Consider the following 19,516-nt stretch of genomic DNA (forward strand, 5'->3'; position numbering starts at 1 on the left):
GTATGTATGTATGTATGTATATGTATGTATATGGTCAACACTTGAGATAAGTCTGAAGTCACCCACCATTGACCCAAAGAAACACAGTGTTGCTGTAGCCTGTATAATAGACCGGCTCTTCTTTCTTTGCTCTGCACACATAGAACCCTCTGTGCTCAGGGCCAGTTAAGTTCAGACTGTAGGAGCCTCCAGCTCCTCTGCTGCTGTCTGACAGGAGCTCCAGGGAATATGTAGATCTGCCAGACCAGTGTGAGTCAGCAGGTAAGTCATCTCTGAAAGGAACTACTCTGTACCAGAGGAACTGCCACTCTGGGGAAGGGTCACCAATGGCACATGTAAAAGTCACAGAAGATCCTTTGAGAAGACGCTGATCCCCTGTGTCTTTGAAAAGATTGGGCTCAATTCTATGTCCTGGTGAATTGAAAACATCAAACAAAAAAGAACAAATGCATGAAACAAGATTAGACCAACAATCGGAAAGGTGATCAATTCTATAAATATGATGCCAGTAACTCATTACAAGAAATTTGGGACAGTAGACAGGTATAAAACAGGCCATTTTAGCACCTGGACTCTTCTACTATGGAGCCATGCTTTTGCAATATATGCAAATAAGTATCGTCTTCCTGAAGTATTCAAGGCCTTGCCTGCAAAAGGTGCATTTCCAGATGTGCAAGCTCCATGACCTTCCACATCATTTTTGAGTGCTGTGTCTCATCATTAGAAAGTCTCTGGTAAAGCTAACCTAAACCAACGTCGTCTCTATCGCAGGAAAAAAATAGCGAGCAGCCTGATAACTAAATGAAATGCTCGGCGGGCCGGATGAAAGTGCTTGGCGGCCGAATTAGGCCCGCGGGCCGCAGTTTGCCCACCCCTGATCTAGGCTTAAGCCTTCCTCTGGCTAAGACCGGGCTTTAATCTTACGCCTACTCAGTAGCAGGTAGGGGTAAGGTAAAAATTTAAGCACTTCTCCCAGCCATTTTTACAGTGCAAACTACATAGCTATCATTATCATATTTGTTTTTTAGCAAGCTAGCACTCATCATTTTAGCTAGACACTTGACTATGCCAGCCAGGAAATCGTTTAAAGGGGCTTTCGATATCAGTCATGGATAAAAAAAAAAAAACGTTAACAGCAAATTGTACATTCCTAATAGGATAACCATAGATTTGGAACACTTTGAAAAACTTTAGGTATCTAGCCCATCCTGTTATGTTTGTGTGCATAAAATAAACCTTAAGCTAACGTTACGTTTGCTAGATATAATTGCCTTTCTACCTGTTACTGCATTCCTTGCATCAACGTGGTTGGTTGATTAACGCTATTTGGGATTGTATTCCTTATTCCAATAGGGCCTTAGCTCTTTCAGTCATACGGTACAGTTATAGCCTAGATAACATATGTACGTAGTGTTAGATTTTAGTGGTTTTCTGTATGTCATTCTTTTGGTTCTTTGTTTAAAATACTGCAGAAACTGTGGGGACAGGACATTTATTGTAAGCAGACAGAATGTTGTCACTTTACAATAGCAAATGGTGTACCTAACTAATTGTTCCCCCACAGGAGACATCTTAATTGAATAAGGCTATCACTACCCGTTTCCCCCCCCTCCAATTTGACCCCAGATGCCAGCCTCAAGTTTTTACCTGCTCTTAACTACACTGGAATCTACTCCAGGACACTCGGTCAACTGTCTGTCTCCATTTGGAATTAAGGAGACAATTTCAATAGCATGATGATTACTAATTATGAAAACTTTATTTATTTATCGAGTAAGATATGATGCAACTTCCAAGCATTAGCCTACATGTCACACATTCGCCTCCAGCCACTTTGACTGCTGTTTCCTCCGAGGGGGGCGTGGTTGCTCTAAAAGTAGGCTGTAGGTGTAGGCTACTTTCAAACTTTCCAATGCCTTTCCAGTGCCTACACTAAGCTATTCGGCAGTTAGAGCTAACTCGACCAATGGTTGACCAAGGGAAAAAAGTTTCTGGGGAGGTGTTTGGCTCAAGGTCATGGTGCAAAGGACCCTAGGTTGAAATTTCTCCGAACCATCCCTTTAATAAAGACCAACTTAGCAGTTAGGACCAGGCGTAGCAAAGACCAGTTGGTGCAACCAGCCCCTGTATCTTATCTTGAGCAAACCCTTGATGAGTAGCCTGATGAGCCAGACCCACATCAAGATGTAGGGCCCGGGAACTCACCATTCGCAGTGCTCAATCCGAGGGGCGGGATAAATGGTTGTCTTTCAAATTCCCTCTGCACGTAATAGGGTAGCGCTACAACTCATGAGTCCCATGCGTTTTTCCACCAGCTAGTTGGCTGGTTTTCCTACCATCTAGTTGGCTAGATGATCAAACCTTTTTTAAAAAGCTTAATTTGTTTTGCACTGTTCGCCAGCAGCAGCATCCATCTTCTTTGTTTTCAAGTAGCAGGGAATTCATGTGGAACCGTTGCAACTCTGCCAACATTATGTTAAGCCTGCCCACCGCCTGCCCACCAACTCTATACACGATGTGATTAGCCCATTTCACAAGATGGGGCCGCTGTGTAAATCAACTTCCTGTGGAAGAGCACTGTCCCATAGACAGCAAAAGAAAAGTCCACAGGAAATACAGAAACAGGAAGATGTTTTACCCTGCCAATTAAGGTGTCATTAACATCAATGAGGCCGGACACCTGGACACTGTGAAATTGGTCTATTGGCCTGATCGAAGTTTAATTTTTCCAGCTCGCAAGCCAACAGAGAGTTGCTAGACCCTGGCTGCAAATTACAAATTGCTGTCACTAGGGTGCGTCTAGATTTCTAGGCTAACATTGTCTTGCAACCTTTTGGCATGTGACCGTGTCATTTTCAGTCAGAACAAACATATTGATAAAGAGAAAATCAACATTAAATCAATATTTTCCTTAACTGAATACATATATGATATATACGTATATGACTCTTCATATCAACGGATTGGGTACTGACACTTTTTTGGTCCAATTCAAGCACTGTTTATATGTGTCAAAAGAAACAAATGACATTTGCTGCTGCTAGGGTGCGTCTAGATTTCTAGGCTACTTGATGAGAGCATCCACCAACAAGTCCCAGAACATTCTTTAGTCAATCCTCTTTGTTGCTCTGACTGTTCATGATCCAATCAGCAACATACAAACAAAATGCAAACCCTTGATAAGGGCACCCACAAATACCTACAGTACAAATTCTTGAGTCATTCCTCTTTGTTACTGTGGTAATTTTTGATCTGATCAGCAACTTATCAACATACCAAGCATACCAAACACATTATTTAATCATTCCTCTTGCTGTGGCTGTGCTGTTGTTGCTGTGGCCATTTATGATCAAATCAGCAACAAACCCAACTGACACGCAGGCATATGCATGCAGCACCAACAACAACCACACACACACAGCGGTACAATTTCAGACATCTCAGAGTTATTTCAGGTTACAACATGACCCCAAGTACTCTGCAAGCACCTCAGCCATAGCCAATGGCTTGCTTTTACAGTTCCTTTCAGTGACGGTCTTTGAAAACCAAAATCTAGCAGAAGTGGTGTGGCTGACTTTCCTACAAAGCCTCTTGCCCTTATGTCCACTGGTCTTGTGTGGACTTGGCAGTCACATTTTCTTACCTCTGCTACCAGTTTTTCCTTTCAAAGGCTTCCTCAATCACATCTTCGAAGGGAATAGTTAGCTCGATAAAGTAGATGCGCTCACTCTCCTAATACAAAACCATATCTGGTCTCAAAATAGTCACAACAATACACTGTGGAACTTGCAGTTACCTTCCAACATCCACCAGGAGTTTCCAATTCTGCACTTTGCCCCATCTTCTTGTATTGCTTTTATTTGCCTGATGGGCACTTTTCTGCACCTCACACACAAACTAAATTCTACAGTGCCCAGTTAGCATCCATGGCCCATTGCTCTCTCCAACAGATCTTCCTCTTCTCAACACCACACAAGGTTTCAGTTTCACTTGAAACCTCTGTTGAATGTCTAGTTTGCTCTTCTTGTTTGCAAACAAAGCTGGTCACCATACTTTCCAACTCATACCAAGACCTAGCTCCACTCTTCAATTCTGCATCTGCCCAACAATATCTCAATGTTGCAGTGTGCCTTGAGCATGCTTCACTGCTTCTGCATTGACATGTCATCCATATAGACTCAGATGGGAGGTAGTCAAGTGCCATCATGCAGCATCCTCCAACAACCCATTTTGATGCACTTATAATTACCTCCATTGCCATGGTGAAAACCAATGGTGAAATGGTACATCCATTCATGATGCCAACCTCCAAAAGTTGTAAGGGTGTGGTATACTCACCAACTGAATGTCCTCAAACTATGCTCTAACCAAAACTGAAATCTTCTCAGGAACCTGAAAGTAGCTGAGTGCCTTCCACAGCAGGCAGGCAGGCAGGCAGGCAGGCAGGCAGATACTTTATTGATCCCCAAGGGAATAAAATGTTTGGAATAAAAATAGCGCCTGCCTGGTGCCACATCTTTGCAATGGTTCCTTTCTTCCATTAAATCACTATGAGCTTCCACATACATTTCAGAACTTAAGGTGCTTACTTTGTAGACCCGATAAGATATCCCATTTGACCCAAGAATGCAGTCCGTGCACAACCACACACACATTATCTTGCACCTTATTCCACCTAGGTGAGCCTCATCTAATGGTGACCTTTTCACTCCAATTGTAGGAATGTGCAGGTAGTACACTATCCACATGCTTCTAATCATCTATATGTACCTGTTGCAGATATACATCACTTAAAGAAGAAATCTTGCAATTTTTCACATAGATCTCCGTTTCTCGAGGTCACCGAGTACTGTCGGTACGGATAAACACGAAAACAATCAGTTTTACCTAGCTAGAGTTGCTAGTTCCAACAGCTAAAGTAGCCAGGCAGCTACATCGCTAGGCCTGCACGATTCGGGGAAAAATATGAAACACGATTTTTTAGCTTAGAATTGATATCATGATTGATGCCACGATTTTTTCCCCTTCACAAAGTATACATACTGCAGCTACAGCTTCAGTCTTTAGAGAAATGGAGCTTGTCAATTGTTAATTTAAGTACAGTATCAAAAACAGAATAATTTCTTAGCACTCTTGAACTGCTTGCCTTGTAGAGAATTAACTGGCCATTCAGTTTGGTTTCAGACTGAGTGGTTAGTTGATTCTCGTCACTAGTACCCAATGTTTTTTGCAGTAGCCTACTCTAGGCTACAGATTATTTCTTAAAAGTTATTTCTCTACTACTGGTTTATTTATCAAACTGGTGCTTTCTCTACGTCCTTTGCAAATAGATCTCTGAAGTTCGCCTACAAAAAAGCTGCCATCTTTGAGATCCGGTATCTGGCGATTTTTCCAATGGGAAAATAACATGGGGATTTTTAATTATCGCACCTGTTAAAATCTCGCGGGGATGAAAAACTCTGAAATGCAGACGTTTTCCTGAACACACTTTTGTCCTCTGCCTTCGAGTGGATACTGTGATCTCCGGTAAGTGTAGACGGTACACTTTGATTTTTGCTACCCCAGAGCTAACTTGCAATGCAACTTGCCATAGGTAGTTAGCTTCAATTAACACCCGGATCTCTTTATACGGGCAAAGATGGCCGTTTTGGTTCTTTTTTGTAGGCGAACTTCAGAGATCTATTGAGCCACATAGTTCGGTAGAGAGACGTTTCAATAAATTAGCGTTTGCGATTGACAACACTATTTACAATGTTGTGATAAGTACTGTGGGCTATACTAACTTTGCAAAGTTAACTTGAATGCTAGCCTAGAAATCTAGACGCACCCTAGCGGCGGCAAATTAATTTGCTCAGCCTGTACTAGGCAGTTTGAAAGACAATTCTCTGCCCGCCCCTTGGATTAAGCGAGGTGAATGGGTCGATTCCAGACTATACATTTCAATGATATAGGATGGGCCGCCAGGCTACTTGAATGCATCAATTTTGAACAAAATTGTCTAGGCTACACTACGACAGTAGTCTGCCTGAAAAGTCCTTGCGCAAGCGGTGTGGGCTGAAGCCAACCTATTTGACAGAGAGCAGTGCAGGGAGAGAATGCATGCTCTATTTCTACAATGAAAGAATGTATCTAGGCTAAGCTATATTTCAAATAAGCAATCAATGTGTACTGCTATGGATAAATAAGTCAATATATTAGAGATATTGTGAGTAACGCAGGAATGGTTATTCAGCCTAACTGTAACTACTGAAATTTGAATAGACCTCTCCGGAATAAGTTCCGCCTCCGAAACATCCGTGTCAACCCAACTTCCGGTCGTCAAATGTCTATGGGAAATAACATGGTGGCAAAGTAGAAAAAGCTGGTGGGCAGATTGGCCTACATACTTCTGCCATCTAGTTTCCACTAGATTTTTTGATTGTCGGTGCCGTTAAAGTAGTAAACGATTATTAATGCTAACCGGGAGCTAGTTCCAATGTACACGGGCGGAGGAGGGCGTTAGATCTCGCTCACAACCTAACGTGATGGTCATTTTCACGTGTGATTCACGCGTGATTTCAGTGGTCTATAAAAGTAAATCGTTTGCAAGGTTCAGCCTCTTTTCAACACGACTTAATTTTGGTTTGACTGTGCTGAGAGTTTGTTGGCTGAGATATTTGAAAAAGAAAGAAATCGCCGACAAAGACACTTAAAGACATGACGAGATTTTTTTTTTTTTCACGAAAAACAGATAATGATAAGCAGACTAGGAATCAGAGGCAGAGTCGTATTGAGTCGATAGCTTTATTTTGCATGACCTTGATCAGAACAGTAACATTTTCAGAATGTATTAACTCATTGAGTGCCAATGCGTTAAGTGCCAAAAACGTAACGAAACTAGACACTCTAACACACCTTATATGTGATTTTGGGATCTCTGTGATTAATGGAAATGAAATATATGATGATCGAAAACTCATGAAAACGCACAATCTGGACATTTTATCTGGACGTTTTATCATAACTCGGTTGCCGCTTTGGGTCGAATCAGTGACGCATGCACGTCAGGTCAAAACCAGGCCATTTTCGTGGGTCTATCACTAGGTGGCAGTCTCGCCAGGTCTCGGGCTGATCACTCCCCCGGAAAGTTTACACAAGTAAGTAACAGGCAACACTTCATATTTCATGAAAGACGTTATATCTCCATTTCTAGAAAAAAAAAAAAAGCGATTTTGATGAAAACTAGCCACTGTTTAGCTTGGGATTTCTCAGGAACTGTGAAATACACGGTTTGCACCCACCGAGAGCTTAAAGTCTCACCTTTTAAACGAGCCATTGTATGTGTTCATAGCTATAACACAGAATATGCTGTGGCTGTACAAAAATCATCAACAATGGTCTAGATTGCTGGCACTCTAGGACAAAGCTCCCGAAAACAGCTTGGCATTCAATGAGTTAACAACCTATCAAACATGATGATTTCATGCAGGGTTAGTGCCACCTTCGTAGACAGGCTCTGGTGCCACGAACTCCATTTCAGTGAAGACAAACTATGAAACATTGCCGTTGCTATGCAACCTTGACTCGGGAAGTTGCGGCGTTCGAAGCGTGCGTTAGCTTAGTGCTTCTTACTGATATATTTCTACTTTAACGGCACCGACAATCAAAAAATCCAGTGGAAACTAGATGGCAGAAGTGTGTAGGCCAATCTGCCCACCATTTTTTTCTACTTCGCCACCTACAGATGTTTGACAGGTATGATATTTCGAAACGCCATGTTATTTCCCATAGACATTCGACGCCCGGAAATTGGGTGGACACGGCTGTTTCGGAGGCGGGACTTATTCCAGAGAGGTCTATTGTAAGGCGTTACCTTACTTCGTCACCCAATAAAATAACTAAATTACAGTAGCGCGTAACTTTGTAATTCGTTACCCCCAACACTGCTAGTAGGCTACCTAGGTTATAATCAACATCAATTTTGTTTATATTTCCTGTCGCACTAGTTCGACAATGCTGCAGCCTTGAAGGCTTTCGAACTACCATACTCGCTCCACCAGTGAAACACGTGACTAAAAGGCGCTTTGTCATTGGCTGAGGGTGAAGCCCTGAACTTTGTGAGAGAAGGGAGAGCATTGCAGCTCTTGGGAGCGCTTTAAAACTCACAGAAAAAAGTAGTCGCATTTGTGATTCAGCCGGCTCGTAAAATTAGATGAGAATCGAAGTCATTTAAAAATTAAATCGTACACAGGGGTGAATCCAGATCACGATTTTATAACGATTTATCGTGCAGGCCTACTGTATTGGGGCAGCCGTGGCCTACTGGTTAGCACTTCGGACCTGTAACCGGAGGGTTGCCGGTTCAAACCCCGACCAGTAGGCATGGCTGAAGTGCCCTTGAGCATGGCACCTAACCCCTCACTGCTCCCCGAGCGCCGCTGTTGATGCAGGCAGCTCACTGCACCGGGATTAGTGTGTGCTTCACCTCACTGTGTGTACACTGTGTGCTGTGTGTGTTTCACTAATTCACGGATTGGGATAAATGCAGAGACCAAATTTTCCTCACGGGATCAAAAGAGTATACTTATACTTATACTTATACAGCGCAACAGTTAGGGGCATGTTTGTGAGCCCTCATCGGAGTACCTGTTTGTACCTGCATTGTTCAATCGATCGGATTATCAAAATGGAGTACACAACCTCTCGATCCGATTGGAGATTTAGTCGAATTGGACTAAATCCGATTGGTTGAGGTGTTTACATGAGGCATTTTTATTCAGATTGAATAAAGATTGTCCTATGGAATCAGTCAAGGTTCAAATCCTTGTGCACAGCCTTGTGCACAGGGGGCTAGTAGTGACAGTCCATTTCTGATGTCAGATTATTACCAGAGACTTTCTAATGTGGAGACACAGCACTCAAAAAATACTCCATAGAAATGCATGGGGCTAGTTTGTCACGCCAATATGGCCGTTGTCTACACATATCCCACCCCTTCCTCGGCAAAACGTCAACATGTGAATACATTGAGCAAGATTGGTGTCTTGAAGCCTTGCGCACGCGCATTTCTGCCGAAATGGATGCCCTACGAGTGCCCAAAAGCGTTGTCAAATGGCCGCCGAGTGGAGGGACTTGCCTAAAAGGACTTTGTTATTACTTGCACTAGACTGTTTTCATGTTGCAGTGTTTTACTTGAAGTAGCATTAATCAATATGAGGTAGCATTAATCAATATTGTCCCCACTAGGGATAAAAAATTAAGCAGGCAGGGATATCAAGACCTGAAGAGAGGAAACCTTTGGGAGGGAGGAATGGTTGCCGAGCAACGTCCAGACGCAGCTTCTCTAACTTTTGTATCAAGTTGTGGCAGTAATATAGAACGAAATGTGGTCAAGGTGTGTATTAGTGGCAACAATGGCATCAAACTTGATTCAGCCAATTATAATCAAGGACCAGAACGATCTGTTTTAGAATATGGCTTAAGTGGCTTATTTAAGTGACTTTTCTTTTTAAACTCTGCTGATATTTTAAAGCCCTTTCAATCGGGTTTTAAAGCAAGTCACAGCATTGAGACAGCCTTAACGAACAATCTGCTCTTTCTCTAGACTCTGGTGATAATGCCATTTTGATTTTACTAGACCTTGGTGCTGCCACCGTCGACCACACCACTCTTTTGTCGCACCTAGAACAGTGGGTTGGTATAAGAGGTACAGCTCTTCAATGGTTCTCATATCTTAGCAATAAATCATTCTCAGTGTCTATTGATCAGTACTCCTCATCCTCCACTTCTATGTCCTGTGGGGTCCCCCAGGGGTCCATATTAGGTCAGGCCTTCTTCTGCTTATGCTTCCTCTAGGCAACATAATCTGCTGCTGTGGTCAAGAACAGCTTTTACCAGCTCACTAAAATTAAACCCTTTCTGTCATTTAATGACCTGGAGAAAGTAATTAACACTTTTATTACATCACGGCTGGATTACTGTATTCATTCTACCTGGGACTCCCTCAACCACTGATCTTAGCTGGTCCAGAATGCGGCAGCAAGACTGCTGACTGGATCCAAAGTGGAAGCATATTACCCTATCCTCCTAGATTTTACTCTAACTTTTACTACTTTAGTTTTTAAAGCCATAAATGGTCTGGCCCCATCCTACATTGCAGATCTCATTCACCACCACTCAGCTCTCAGGTCACCTGTAGCATGGGTCTCCCGCATATTCCACGCACCAGACTCGATAGAGGCGCGATAGAGCTTTCACTAGTTTTACATTTAGGCTCAAAACACACCTCTTCCTGGCTTTCCCTGCCCTTTTATCTGTATTCATGTATTGTCCTTTCTGTAACTGAGCTACAATCTGCTTATTGCACTATGTACGGCACTTTGGTCAATGTAAACTGTATTTTAAAAGTGCTTTATAAATAAATTTTACTTACTTACTTTCTAAAATGTTTACTACATATAGCTAAACTGGCAAGATTTCATAAAATAAAGGCAACGAGTAATGTAATGACTTATTCATAGATAATCATTCTTCTGCCAAGAAATTTATTTCTTCTATCAGAATTGTTGCTAAGCAATGTCCAGACCAGACGCAGCAACTCTAACTATAACTTTTGTATCAATTTGTGGTGGCGCAGTAATATAGAATGAAATCAGGTCAGCCTGAAGGGTGGCACTGGGTTTTACAACAGCATTAGATGCAATTCAGCCGATCATAATTAAGGACCGGAACTGTCAGATTTAGAAAGAGCTTTTTTGTCACCAATATCTCTAGAGTGATACTGTCTCTAAACTTAACCCTTAAAGGTGTAGGTTTTTGAACATTCTAAGTTCCGCAACAATTGAAGGTTCTAAAATTCTATGTTGAATTCAATGAACCCAGATATTCTTTAGAATGTTAATTTCTCAACATTCCCGTCACACCGGTGTGACGGTACTCCTTTAAGGGTTAAAGCAGCTGCAGCACTAAAGAAGATGTGCTACTGGGGTTTCCCTACACTTCAGAAGCACAATAATAAACAAACTAAATATGCGCCTTTTGCAACAAAGTATGAACATAACAATATAGAGGGGGCAGTGTTCCATGAACACTAAACTTCCTGGCTGTTTTACAAGCGATAAGAGCCTTGCTCAGAGTGTGGCAGAAGTTTGTCCTATTAAGAGTGTATGCCCCATCGAAATAACATTATTTTAAAGTAAAATCTCTTTAGGGGGCCTTTAATGTGTCCAATCCATCTTGAAATTGAATTTAGACATTTTAGAAATATATTGCTATATAAACTTCTGACCCAGTCACTATACAAGAGAGTTGTAGATGCATTAGGTCACTGACTTACCATGAACTTTTATATAGAAACCATTACTGAATTCTCCAGACTCAGACTGGCACCAGTACACTCCACTGTCATACTTAGACAGAACACCGATGTGGCATGTGCTGTTTTCCCAGGATGATGCTCCTCTAGTGAAAGGACACTGGGAGATCTCCATATAATCTGTGATTCGATGGAGAGTCCAACCAGTTCCATATCCTGCACAGCTAAGAGACAGAGACTCAGACTCAACATAACTGGTGCTGTTGGGATTGATGGTCAGACGGCCTGGAGAATCAGGATCTGAATGGAAAGAAAACAAAACCAAAAAAATTGATCTCTTCATTCACATGGTAACTCCTAAAGAAAAGGAAGGAACAAATGAAAGACAATCTCTTCAGTTTAGGAATATTTGCAATAAGTTAAATGTGTATTAGATGGAGTTAATGAAGCTAGAGTGAATACGCTGATCTAAAATAATGGGCATGAATAGCAGCTTTAAAATGGATAATGGAGTCCAGTTCACAGAGCTGTGAGGTGAATTCCAGAGTTTGGGTGCAATATAGGAGAAGGCCCTAGCACACATTGTGCCAAGGTTGATGGCTGGTGTTGCCAACTGGTGAAGTTCAATCACAGAAGAACATCCGTCAGGCTGTGATTTATAGGCATGATACCAATACTGCCATATAACCAGTGTTGCCAGTAGACATTTAGAATTATTCATACGGTAAATATTCATAAATATAGCCTGGTGCTTTATAATGAATTTGATACTATTATATAAGCCACTTTCAGATTTGAGATAAGTCTGAAGTCACCCACCATTGACCCAAAGAAACACAGTGTTGCTGTAGCCTGTATAATAGACCGGCTCTTCTTTCTTTGCTCTGCACACATAGACTCCTCTGTGCTCAGGGCCAGTTGAGTTCAGACTGTAGGAGCCTCCAGCTCCTCTGCTGCTGTCTGACAGGAGCTCCAGGGAATATGTAGATCTGCCAGAAGTGTGTGTGAGAGCAGGTAAACCATCTCTGAGGGGGACCACTCTATACCAGAGGAACTGCCACTCTGGGGAAGGGTCACCAGTGTCACATGTAAGAGTCACAGATGATCCTTTGGACAGACACTGGTTCTCCTTGTCATGAGTGAGTTTGGGCACCTTTCCACTTTCTGGTGGATAGAAAAAAATATAGAAATAAATTCATATCTGGGTCCGTATTAAAAAGAATCTTAAAGCAATGATCCTCAAGTAAGTTGCATTAAAAAAGAAATCTGGCAGATTTTTACATGGATCTTGATCGCTAGGCATCGCCAAGTACTGTCGATAGGAAAAATCACGACCAAAATCGGTGCTACCGAACTGGAGTAGCTGCAGCTAATGGCCAGTTCTCCCAGTGAGCTACAATGCTAAGTCTGGGGGCATCATCTAAACGTTCCTTTTTGCCTCTTAACAGACTCAAAACGTCTGTTAAGAGGCAAAAAGAGGTCTGTTAAGAGGTCTGTGCAAAATGAGCAGGGTCCTTACGTGACAAAACTATGCGTTTTCTACTCATTATTGTGAAGAAAACGATTCAAAGTTTGTACTGTCACAATACTCTGTTTAACTTTTCCTGCAACAACTGCATTCCCACAATACTTCAGCAAGCTCAGGCATCATTTGGACCGTTTCCATGTAGTTACAGAGTCATTAATATATTCATAAAAATGACAGTGCTCAATTAGTTACCATATTCAAACAGGGTTGGACCTAAAGGTCACTACTTCTTTTGTTGTAACATCCGTTAATATTAACCTTTTGTATAGTCAGAGAATATTGGTGAAACCCATGATGGGGTGACACAAACATGTACCTCTCCCTTGAGGGGCACTGGCCCCTCATTGAAAAGGATAAAAGTCTGTTCCTGATTTTCCATCGTTCTGACTGAGTCTCCAGAGAAATATGGTAGTACAAATTATGCTATCAATGCAGAGACCAAATTACTTGTATATGCAAGTATACTTGGCCTACAAACCTGATTTACATTTACATTACCTATTTTTGAGGGGAAATAAACGTCAAGTTTTTCTTGCGACATGGGCACGAGCTCAACAACAGACTCTTGGGCTTTCCTGGAAGCGGAAGCTGAGGTATGTGACAGTACAAACTTTGAATTCAAACGGTTTCTTCACAATGAGTAGAAAATAAAGTTTTGTAACGTAAGGACCCTGCTCATGTTGCACAGACCTTTTAATGACATATTGAGTCTGTTAAAGGTACACTATGCAGGTTAAGGTATTTTTGGTGACTTATCCCCTTGTACACAATTAAAATGCTTTTGTTGTGGAGGTGAAGGATTAACAACAGGCAAAAACTCCAAATCTCCAAAGAGGTATATCTCCTGACAAGGTAATGTTCATGATTCTCGCGAGGCTTGGCGGGCCGCCGTTTTTGGAAGTTGCATGGCTGGTTTTCTCGGTAGGGACTACTGCATCTATACTGTATAGCTATAGCAATGCTAGGTGAACGATTCGCCTATTACAAGTTTGTTTACCATCAAATTGGCTTCATAAAGGTGGTGTCTGAATCACAACTTTATAAGAATGATCATATTTAGGCCTACAACATCTTTGAAACATCTTAGCTTTGCACAAAAGTGTCTGCCAAATCCCATAACCATCTATGATACAGGTATGAAACTGTCTATATTCATCAATGGTAAGCAATTACCATGACAGTGTCCACAGTCTATGAGTGACAAGAAACCTGAAACACAAACACATTAGAGACACATTATGCAGAGTATAGTGACAAACACATCAAGTGTTGATTATTAGCCAGATACATCAGTTAAATAGCTGCTCTGATTTGACAGCTTCATTGTTTACAGTACATCTGGCTTGCAGGAAAACAAGAGGTCATTTAACATTCCCTGATTTTAGTGCTTTTTATTAACAAAATCTCATTTTACGGAAATGTATTATGTGGTCATTCTGATTAGGGGAATATGATTGAAATGTGATTGGGTTTTTATTTGTCAACAGCAAAGACACTTACAGGCCACTGTATTAAAGCAACCTGATACACCTATAGTCTATACTACATTCCACCTGAAGGTTTCTGGTCAATGAACCACTCTGTTTGCTCTTGAGTGTATTTGTACATTCCAGCAGATGAACATGAGCTAGTATTACACAATGCTGGATTTTTTCTGGGCAGATTAGTTTCACTTCTTTCTTTTCACATCCACTGTTCACTGCCTTCTCACTTTCCGACATCCATTTATCACGACAGTTTAAAGTGTAATTCCGGCAAAAATTGACCCCAGGGTGTTTTTCTGCATTAAAACACTTAAAATAAGCCGTGGAGACAGTATTTTTCATTGATCAACCACTACAGAGCTTAGCCCGGTATATGCTACAACCCCAACTCGCCAACAGTGGATTAGCTAGGGGCAGTGAGCCAAACGCTTCCCAAATAGCATTTTTGAACCAAACCTCGTCAGTAGCTCCCTCAGGGTCCCTACACATAATAATAAAATAATAATAATACGTTTTATTTATATAGCGCCTTTCTCAGACTCAAGGTCACTTTACAAAGTCAACACAAATAAAGCAAGACAACACAAAAACAAACAGACAGTAAAAAAAAGGGCAATTGCGATGAGTCAAGTGGTGGCAGAAGGTGAAAAGGGTTCCTGAAACAGAAAGGTCTCGAGGTGAGCTTTGAAGAAAGGAACATAAAACGAAGCATCAGCAACGTAGCTAACTAGGTTGTTGGTGCTTCGTTTTATGACCAACCATAGATATGTAAGCAACGGTGACTAGTCATTCATGTCAACTGAGCTCGCTTCGTTTGATTTTTTTCACAGCAAAAGATAGATAGATAGCTAGCTACTTTATTGATCCCCAAGGGAAAATTCAAGCACACCACACAAAACAACATAAACATAAACAGGATGATAAAAAAAAAACAAATCCACTAAAGATACTAGAACAAGGATCCACATGAATGTACTGTACTGTATAAGCATGAATGATCAACATGAATGTAATGTAATGTATAAGCATGAGGCACTTGCAGTGACAGGGCAGGGACTGAACCTGTGATTTAATATGCCGTGGTAAGGTGCTCAGTAAGGTGTGTGTCATGGTGGTAGTGCAAATAAGTCCAACAGTGCAAACAGTGCAGGGTTAAAGTCTAGCGACCAGCAATAAATATGGACAATATAAGAGACCAGTATTGACAATATAATAAGAAAATATATAACAGTTATAGTATAATTATATGGACAAAATGGAGAAAAATGTAAACATAGTTATATAAGAATTATAGCAGCAGTGCAAGGATAGCTTTGCAGTAGGCTATCAGCCATTGGTCAAGTATGATGTGATGTTAGACCACAGTCCAGACTGGGAGATGGAGGGAGGGCTTGTACATGGGCTATGGTGCCTCTGTTGAAGGTGTTGAGGGCAAGAGTTGGTAGAGTGGCCTGCTTGAGCCTCCCACTGTTTGGTTTTAAAAGAAATAGTCCTGCAATGTGGGGAAAGGAGCCTGTAGCCACATTCTAACTTCCAAGAACCAGTTTTTCCTGTTTCATTGTGTATAATGCAGTTTTTTTTTTTTTAAGTTACCGTGCTGTCAATATAGAACAGACGGGATAGCAACATCTAGACGTATAGCTCCTCTAGCAACAGGTTTTTTTTTTGCAATGGTGCAAACTCAACCACCTACACCTCAACATTGCAAAGATCAAGGAGACGGTGCTGGATTTCCGGAGGTCTAAGCCCGCTCTGCTGCCAGTCACCATTGAGGGGGTTAATGTGGAGGTGGTAAACACTTACAAGTATCTGGGGATACATCTGGACAATAAACCAGACTGGTCAGTCAACACTGAAGCACTCTACAAGAAAGGGCAGGACAGGCTGTACTTCCTGAGGAGGCTGCGGTCCTTCAACGTCTGCAGCAAGCTCCTCTGGATGTTCTAGTCTGTTGTTGCCAGCGTGGTATGCTGTGGTATGCTGGGGAGGAAGCACTAAGAAGAGGGATGCTAGGCGACAAGACAGGCTGGTAAGGAAAGCTGGCTCTGTCTTGGGAGCTGAACTGGAGTGCATCACTTCAATATCAGACAAAAGGACCCTGAACAAACTAATCAACATCTTGGACAATGACTGTCATCCACTCCACAGCACTATTATAAAACAGAAGAGCTTGACCAGTTGGAGACTACGGTCACTGCCATGCACAACTGACAGACTGTCATTTGTCCCCAGGGCCATACAACTCTTCAATGCTTCACTTAAAAGAAGAGGAGAGTTAGACTTCTCTGCATTGTGTGATTAGAGTGGGTGGTGGGGGGGGGGGGTGATGAAATGGTATGTGTATGGGGGAGGGGATTAGTGCGTGTGTTTGGTATGGTGTAATGGTGTGTAAATGTGTGTGTGTGGGGGGGTGTAATTGTGTGTGTGTGTGCAGGCCCATCGCTAGAAGGCAAGCAAACCAAGCAATTGTTTGGGGCCCCGAGCTGGCCAGGGGCCCCAAGACAACGACTGGTTTAAAATAAAATGCAACGACAAACTGTGAGCGCTGCTTTGATAGTCAATGCAGTAAAGTGCAACGACACTGTTACCGGCAATACCGGGATCCCCCTCAAGGGGGCCCCTCTCAGTAGTCGCTGACAGCAGCCAGCCAGCCAGGTTTGTGGTCTCTGCTGCTGCCGCGAAAATATAAAACCTCGGCAGTCATAATGAAGCGAGTTATGCCTCTGGAAGCCAGAAGAGAAAGGAAGAGGATGATAAGAAAAAACAAGATAGTGGTAAGTGATAAATTACACTGGATAAAATAGCTCTACTTGTCTTGTACAAATGGTGTAATGTCGCAGCAGGAAGGCTAGCCTAGCAAAAAATGTTTATGTTAACTACCTGCCTGAAGGCCCATGCTGCTTGTAACAAACTAGAACAGTTATCGCAACGTTTTTTTTTCGAACGGAATATGGTTACATACTGTAATATGTTTATTAACGGGATAAGGAAGACGCAGATCTGTTCCAGAATCACTGTTTATCGTATTTAATGACATTACATTACATAACCTATTACATTGCTATAGCTTTGTAATAGGTTTTGATGAAAGTGGCATAGCTTCTCTGCTATACTAACTATTCGACCGTGATAATCTATTTACCAAATGGGGGTTAGGAGAACCACACGATAAATTCTGTGCATCAAAGCAGACTGGAACATTCATGTCTAGTAGTATTCATGCACGCCAGCTGTTTACTGTCTTTAAAGCATCAGGTGCGTCTGTCTAATCCTCAAACAGCAGAATGCTTAAATGCTATGTTAAGCTACAGTACAAGTAGACCTAGGTCAATGTATAACATTAGCTTGGGATGTTTTTACAGTAAGCATTGGTAGTTGTGAAAGCAGCTGCATCCCTTCTAAATATCAAAATATGGAAATGCTAACATATCTTTTCTTTCTCCCTCAAGGTGCTTTGCTTAAATTTCTCAGCCCTCAGGCTCTTCCTAAGGATACCTCCACTGATGAAGATGGCCTGAAAGGTTAATCTTGTGTGTGTGTGTGTGTGTGTGTGTGTACTTGTATTTATGTTGGATTTTTAAATTGCTATAAAACCTGCACTTTTTATAGTTTGAACAATGCATCCTTTTTCTGCATAAGATGGCAGTGTTTTATTTTCTCACTTTGTGAGAACTGAAAAATGTTAATGTGAGTGTGTGTGTTTTAAGTATGTTGGATTTAGTTATTGTGCACTTTTTTACATTTATATTGGATTTTATGGTACGGTGGTGTTTTTGCAAATGTTCAAAACTAATGCACAGTATATATGTATGCAACTGCAGTATTGCACTGTCAAAATTTTGTATTTATATAAACTGTGGGTGAACTTAAACTGTATGGCTATGGGGTGGTTCCTGTAGGCTTTGCGCTTGGGGGGGCTCCATGTCCATTTTGCTTGGGGTCCCCAAATTCCTTGAAACGGCCCTGTGTGTGTGTGAGAGGGGGGTTATGGTGTGTGAGAGTGTGGGGGTGTACCTGTATGTGGGGGGGGGGGGGCAAGTGACATGGTTGCTCCACTCTATTATAAACAGAATACCAGCTGAGATCAGTTGCATTGTTTTTTTTAATCATGGCAGCAGTTTTCAGATTACATTATGTGCTTACATAATTGCAAAAGGGTCCTCGACTGTTGTAGAAAGAAATGGCTGATCTTTAATGCAATATCTACATTGCCCATTATCAGCAACCATTCATCCAATGTTCCAAAGGCACATTCTGTTTACTGATCTAATTTTTAAAGGCTAACTGAGAACCTTGCAAACATTATCCTATAAAACCCCTTATAAATTCCCTACTTTAGACCTTAAAAACCCTTCTATGATTAAGTAGTTTTTAAGTACAAAAGCAAGTACAGAGCAAGCTCTGTTTTGTTTGAAAATCAACAGAAGTGACGTTACCCAGCATCGCTTAGAGCAGTGGTTCTCAAATGGGGGTACGCATACCCCTGGGGGTACGTGAAGGCACTCCAGGGGGTACGTGAGACCTGTCAATCACTGTCAAAACTCAAACGATGGAGTCGTGGTTGAAGCTAGTGATGCTACAGTGCACAGTGCTCTGTTTTAAGTATTTTTTTTCCAACTAAAAATGCTTCGCGCTGGTTAGGGGGTTCTTGGCTGAAAAAATATTTCACAGGGGGTACATCCCTGAAAAAAGGTTGAGAACCACTGGCTTAGAGCACCTTTAAGGGAAATTTGAGTACGCCTACATCACGTTTCGTAGTAGATTGCGGATGCATGGTGTTTTTAAACATTGCTTCAAATCCCAGCAAAGTCAGCTGAGGGGGAAACGAAAGTAGCCATTTTGATGCAAGTACATTTTTTTTAATCGCAAACGTTTTCTTTATACAATTACTTTTTCATTGATATCTCAAATTGGCATCAATAAGTAGGCAATAGTTATCACACCAATAAACGTCACTCATGGATTCGCTGACAAATTATTTTCTAGACACGTTTGTGATTTACATGCTAGCCATCCCACTCTTCCATGTAACTTTACAATGTATTTTGCAGTGTGCGTTATTTTGGATAAAAATAAACCCTTTTTGTACTCACAGATCAAAGCAACTACAGATGAATGCTCCATCATTCGTTCTTGAACTCCATGCGCACACAGCCTAGAAGTTTATTATGTCTCCATTTCCTGTAAGGCATGTGTACAGACTAGAGACGG

General features: G+C 41.6%; 1 protein-coding gene and 1 long non-coding RNA gene across 4 annotated transcripts in view; one reads left to right on the plus strand and one right to left on the minus strand.

Moving 5' to 3' along the window:
- LOC125297029 (titin-like) overlaps positions 1-19,516 on the minus strand; it is a 39,630-nt gene that overhangs the window by 19,617 nt on the left and 497 nt on the right. For all 3 annotated transcript variants that reach the window (XM_048247167.1, XM_048247168.1, XM_048247166.1), the window contains exons 2-6: positions 19,399-19,486; positions 13,995-14,030; positions 12,113-12,457; positions 11,315-11,593; positions 67-411 (exon numbers count right to left, since the gene is read on the minus strand). In XM_048247167.1, coding sequence (XP_048103124.1) covers positions 67-411; positions 11,315-11,593; positions 12,113-12,457; positions 13,995-14,030; positions 19,399-19,432 — 1,039 coding nt within the window. In that variant the 5' untranslated portion in view covers positions 19,433-19,486. The remainder of the gene's footprint in view (positions 1-66; positions 412-11,314; positions 11,594-12,112; positions 12,458-13,994; positions 14,031-19,398; positions 19,487-19,516) is intronic.
- LOC125297031 lies at positions 17,786-17,951 on the plus strand. Its single transcript, XR_007193925.1, has 2 exons — positions 17,786-17,826; positions 17,915-17,951. It is a non-coding gene; the product is annotated as an uncharacterized LOC125297031 (long non-coding RNA).

Source organism: Alosa alosa, chromosome 7, assembly GCF_017589495.1.
Source record: "Alosa alosa isolate M-15738 ecotype Scorff River chromosome 7, AALO_Geno_1.1, whole genome shotgun sequence".
Lineage (NCBI taxonomy): Eukaryota > Metazoa > Chordata > Actinopteri > Clupeiformes > Clupeidae > Alosa > Alosa alosa.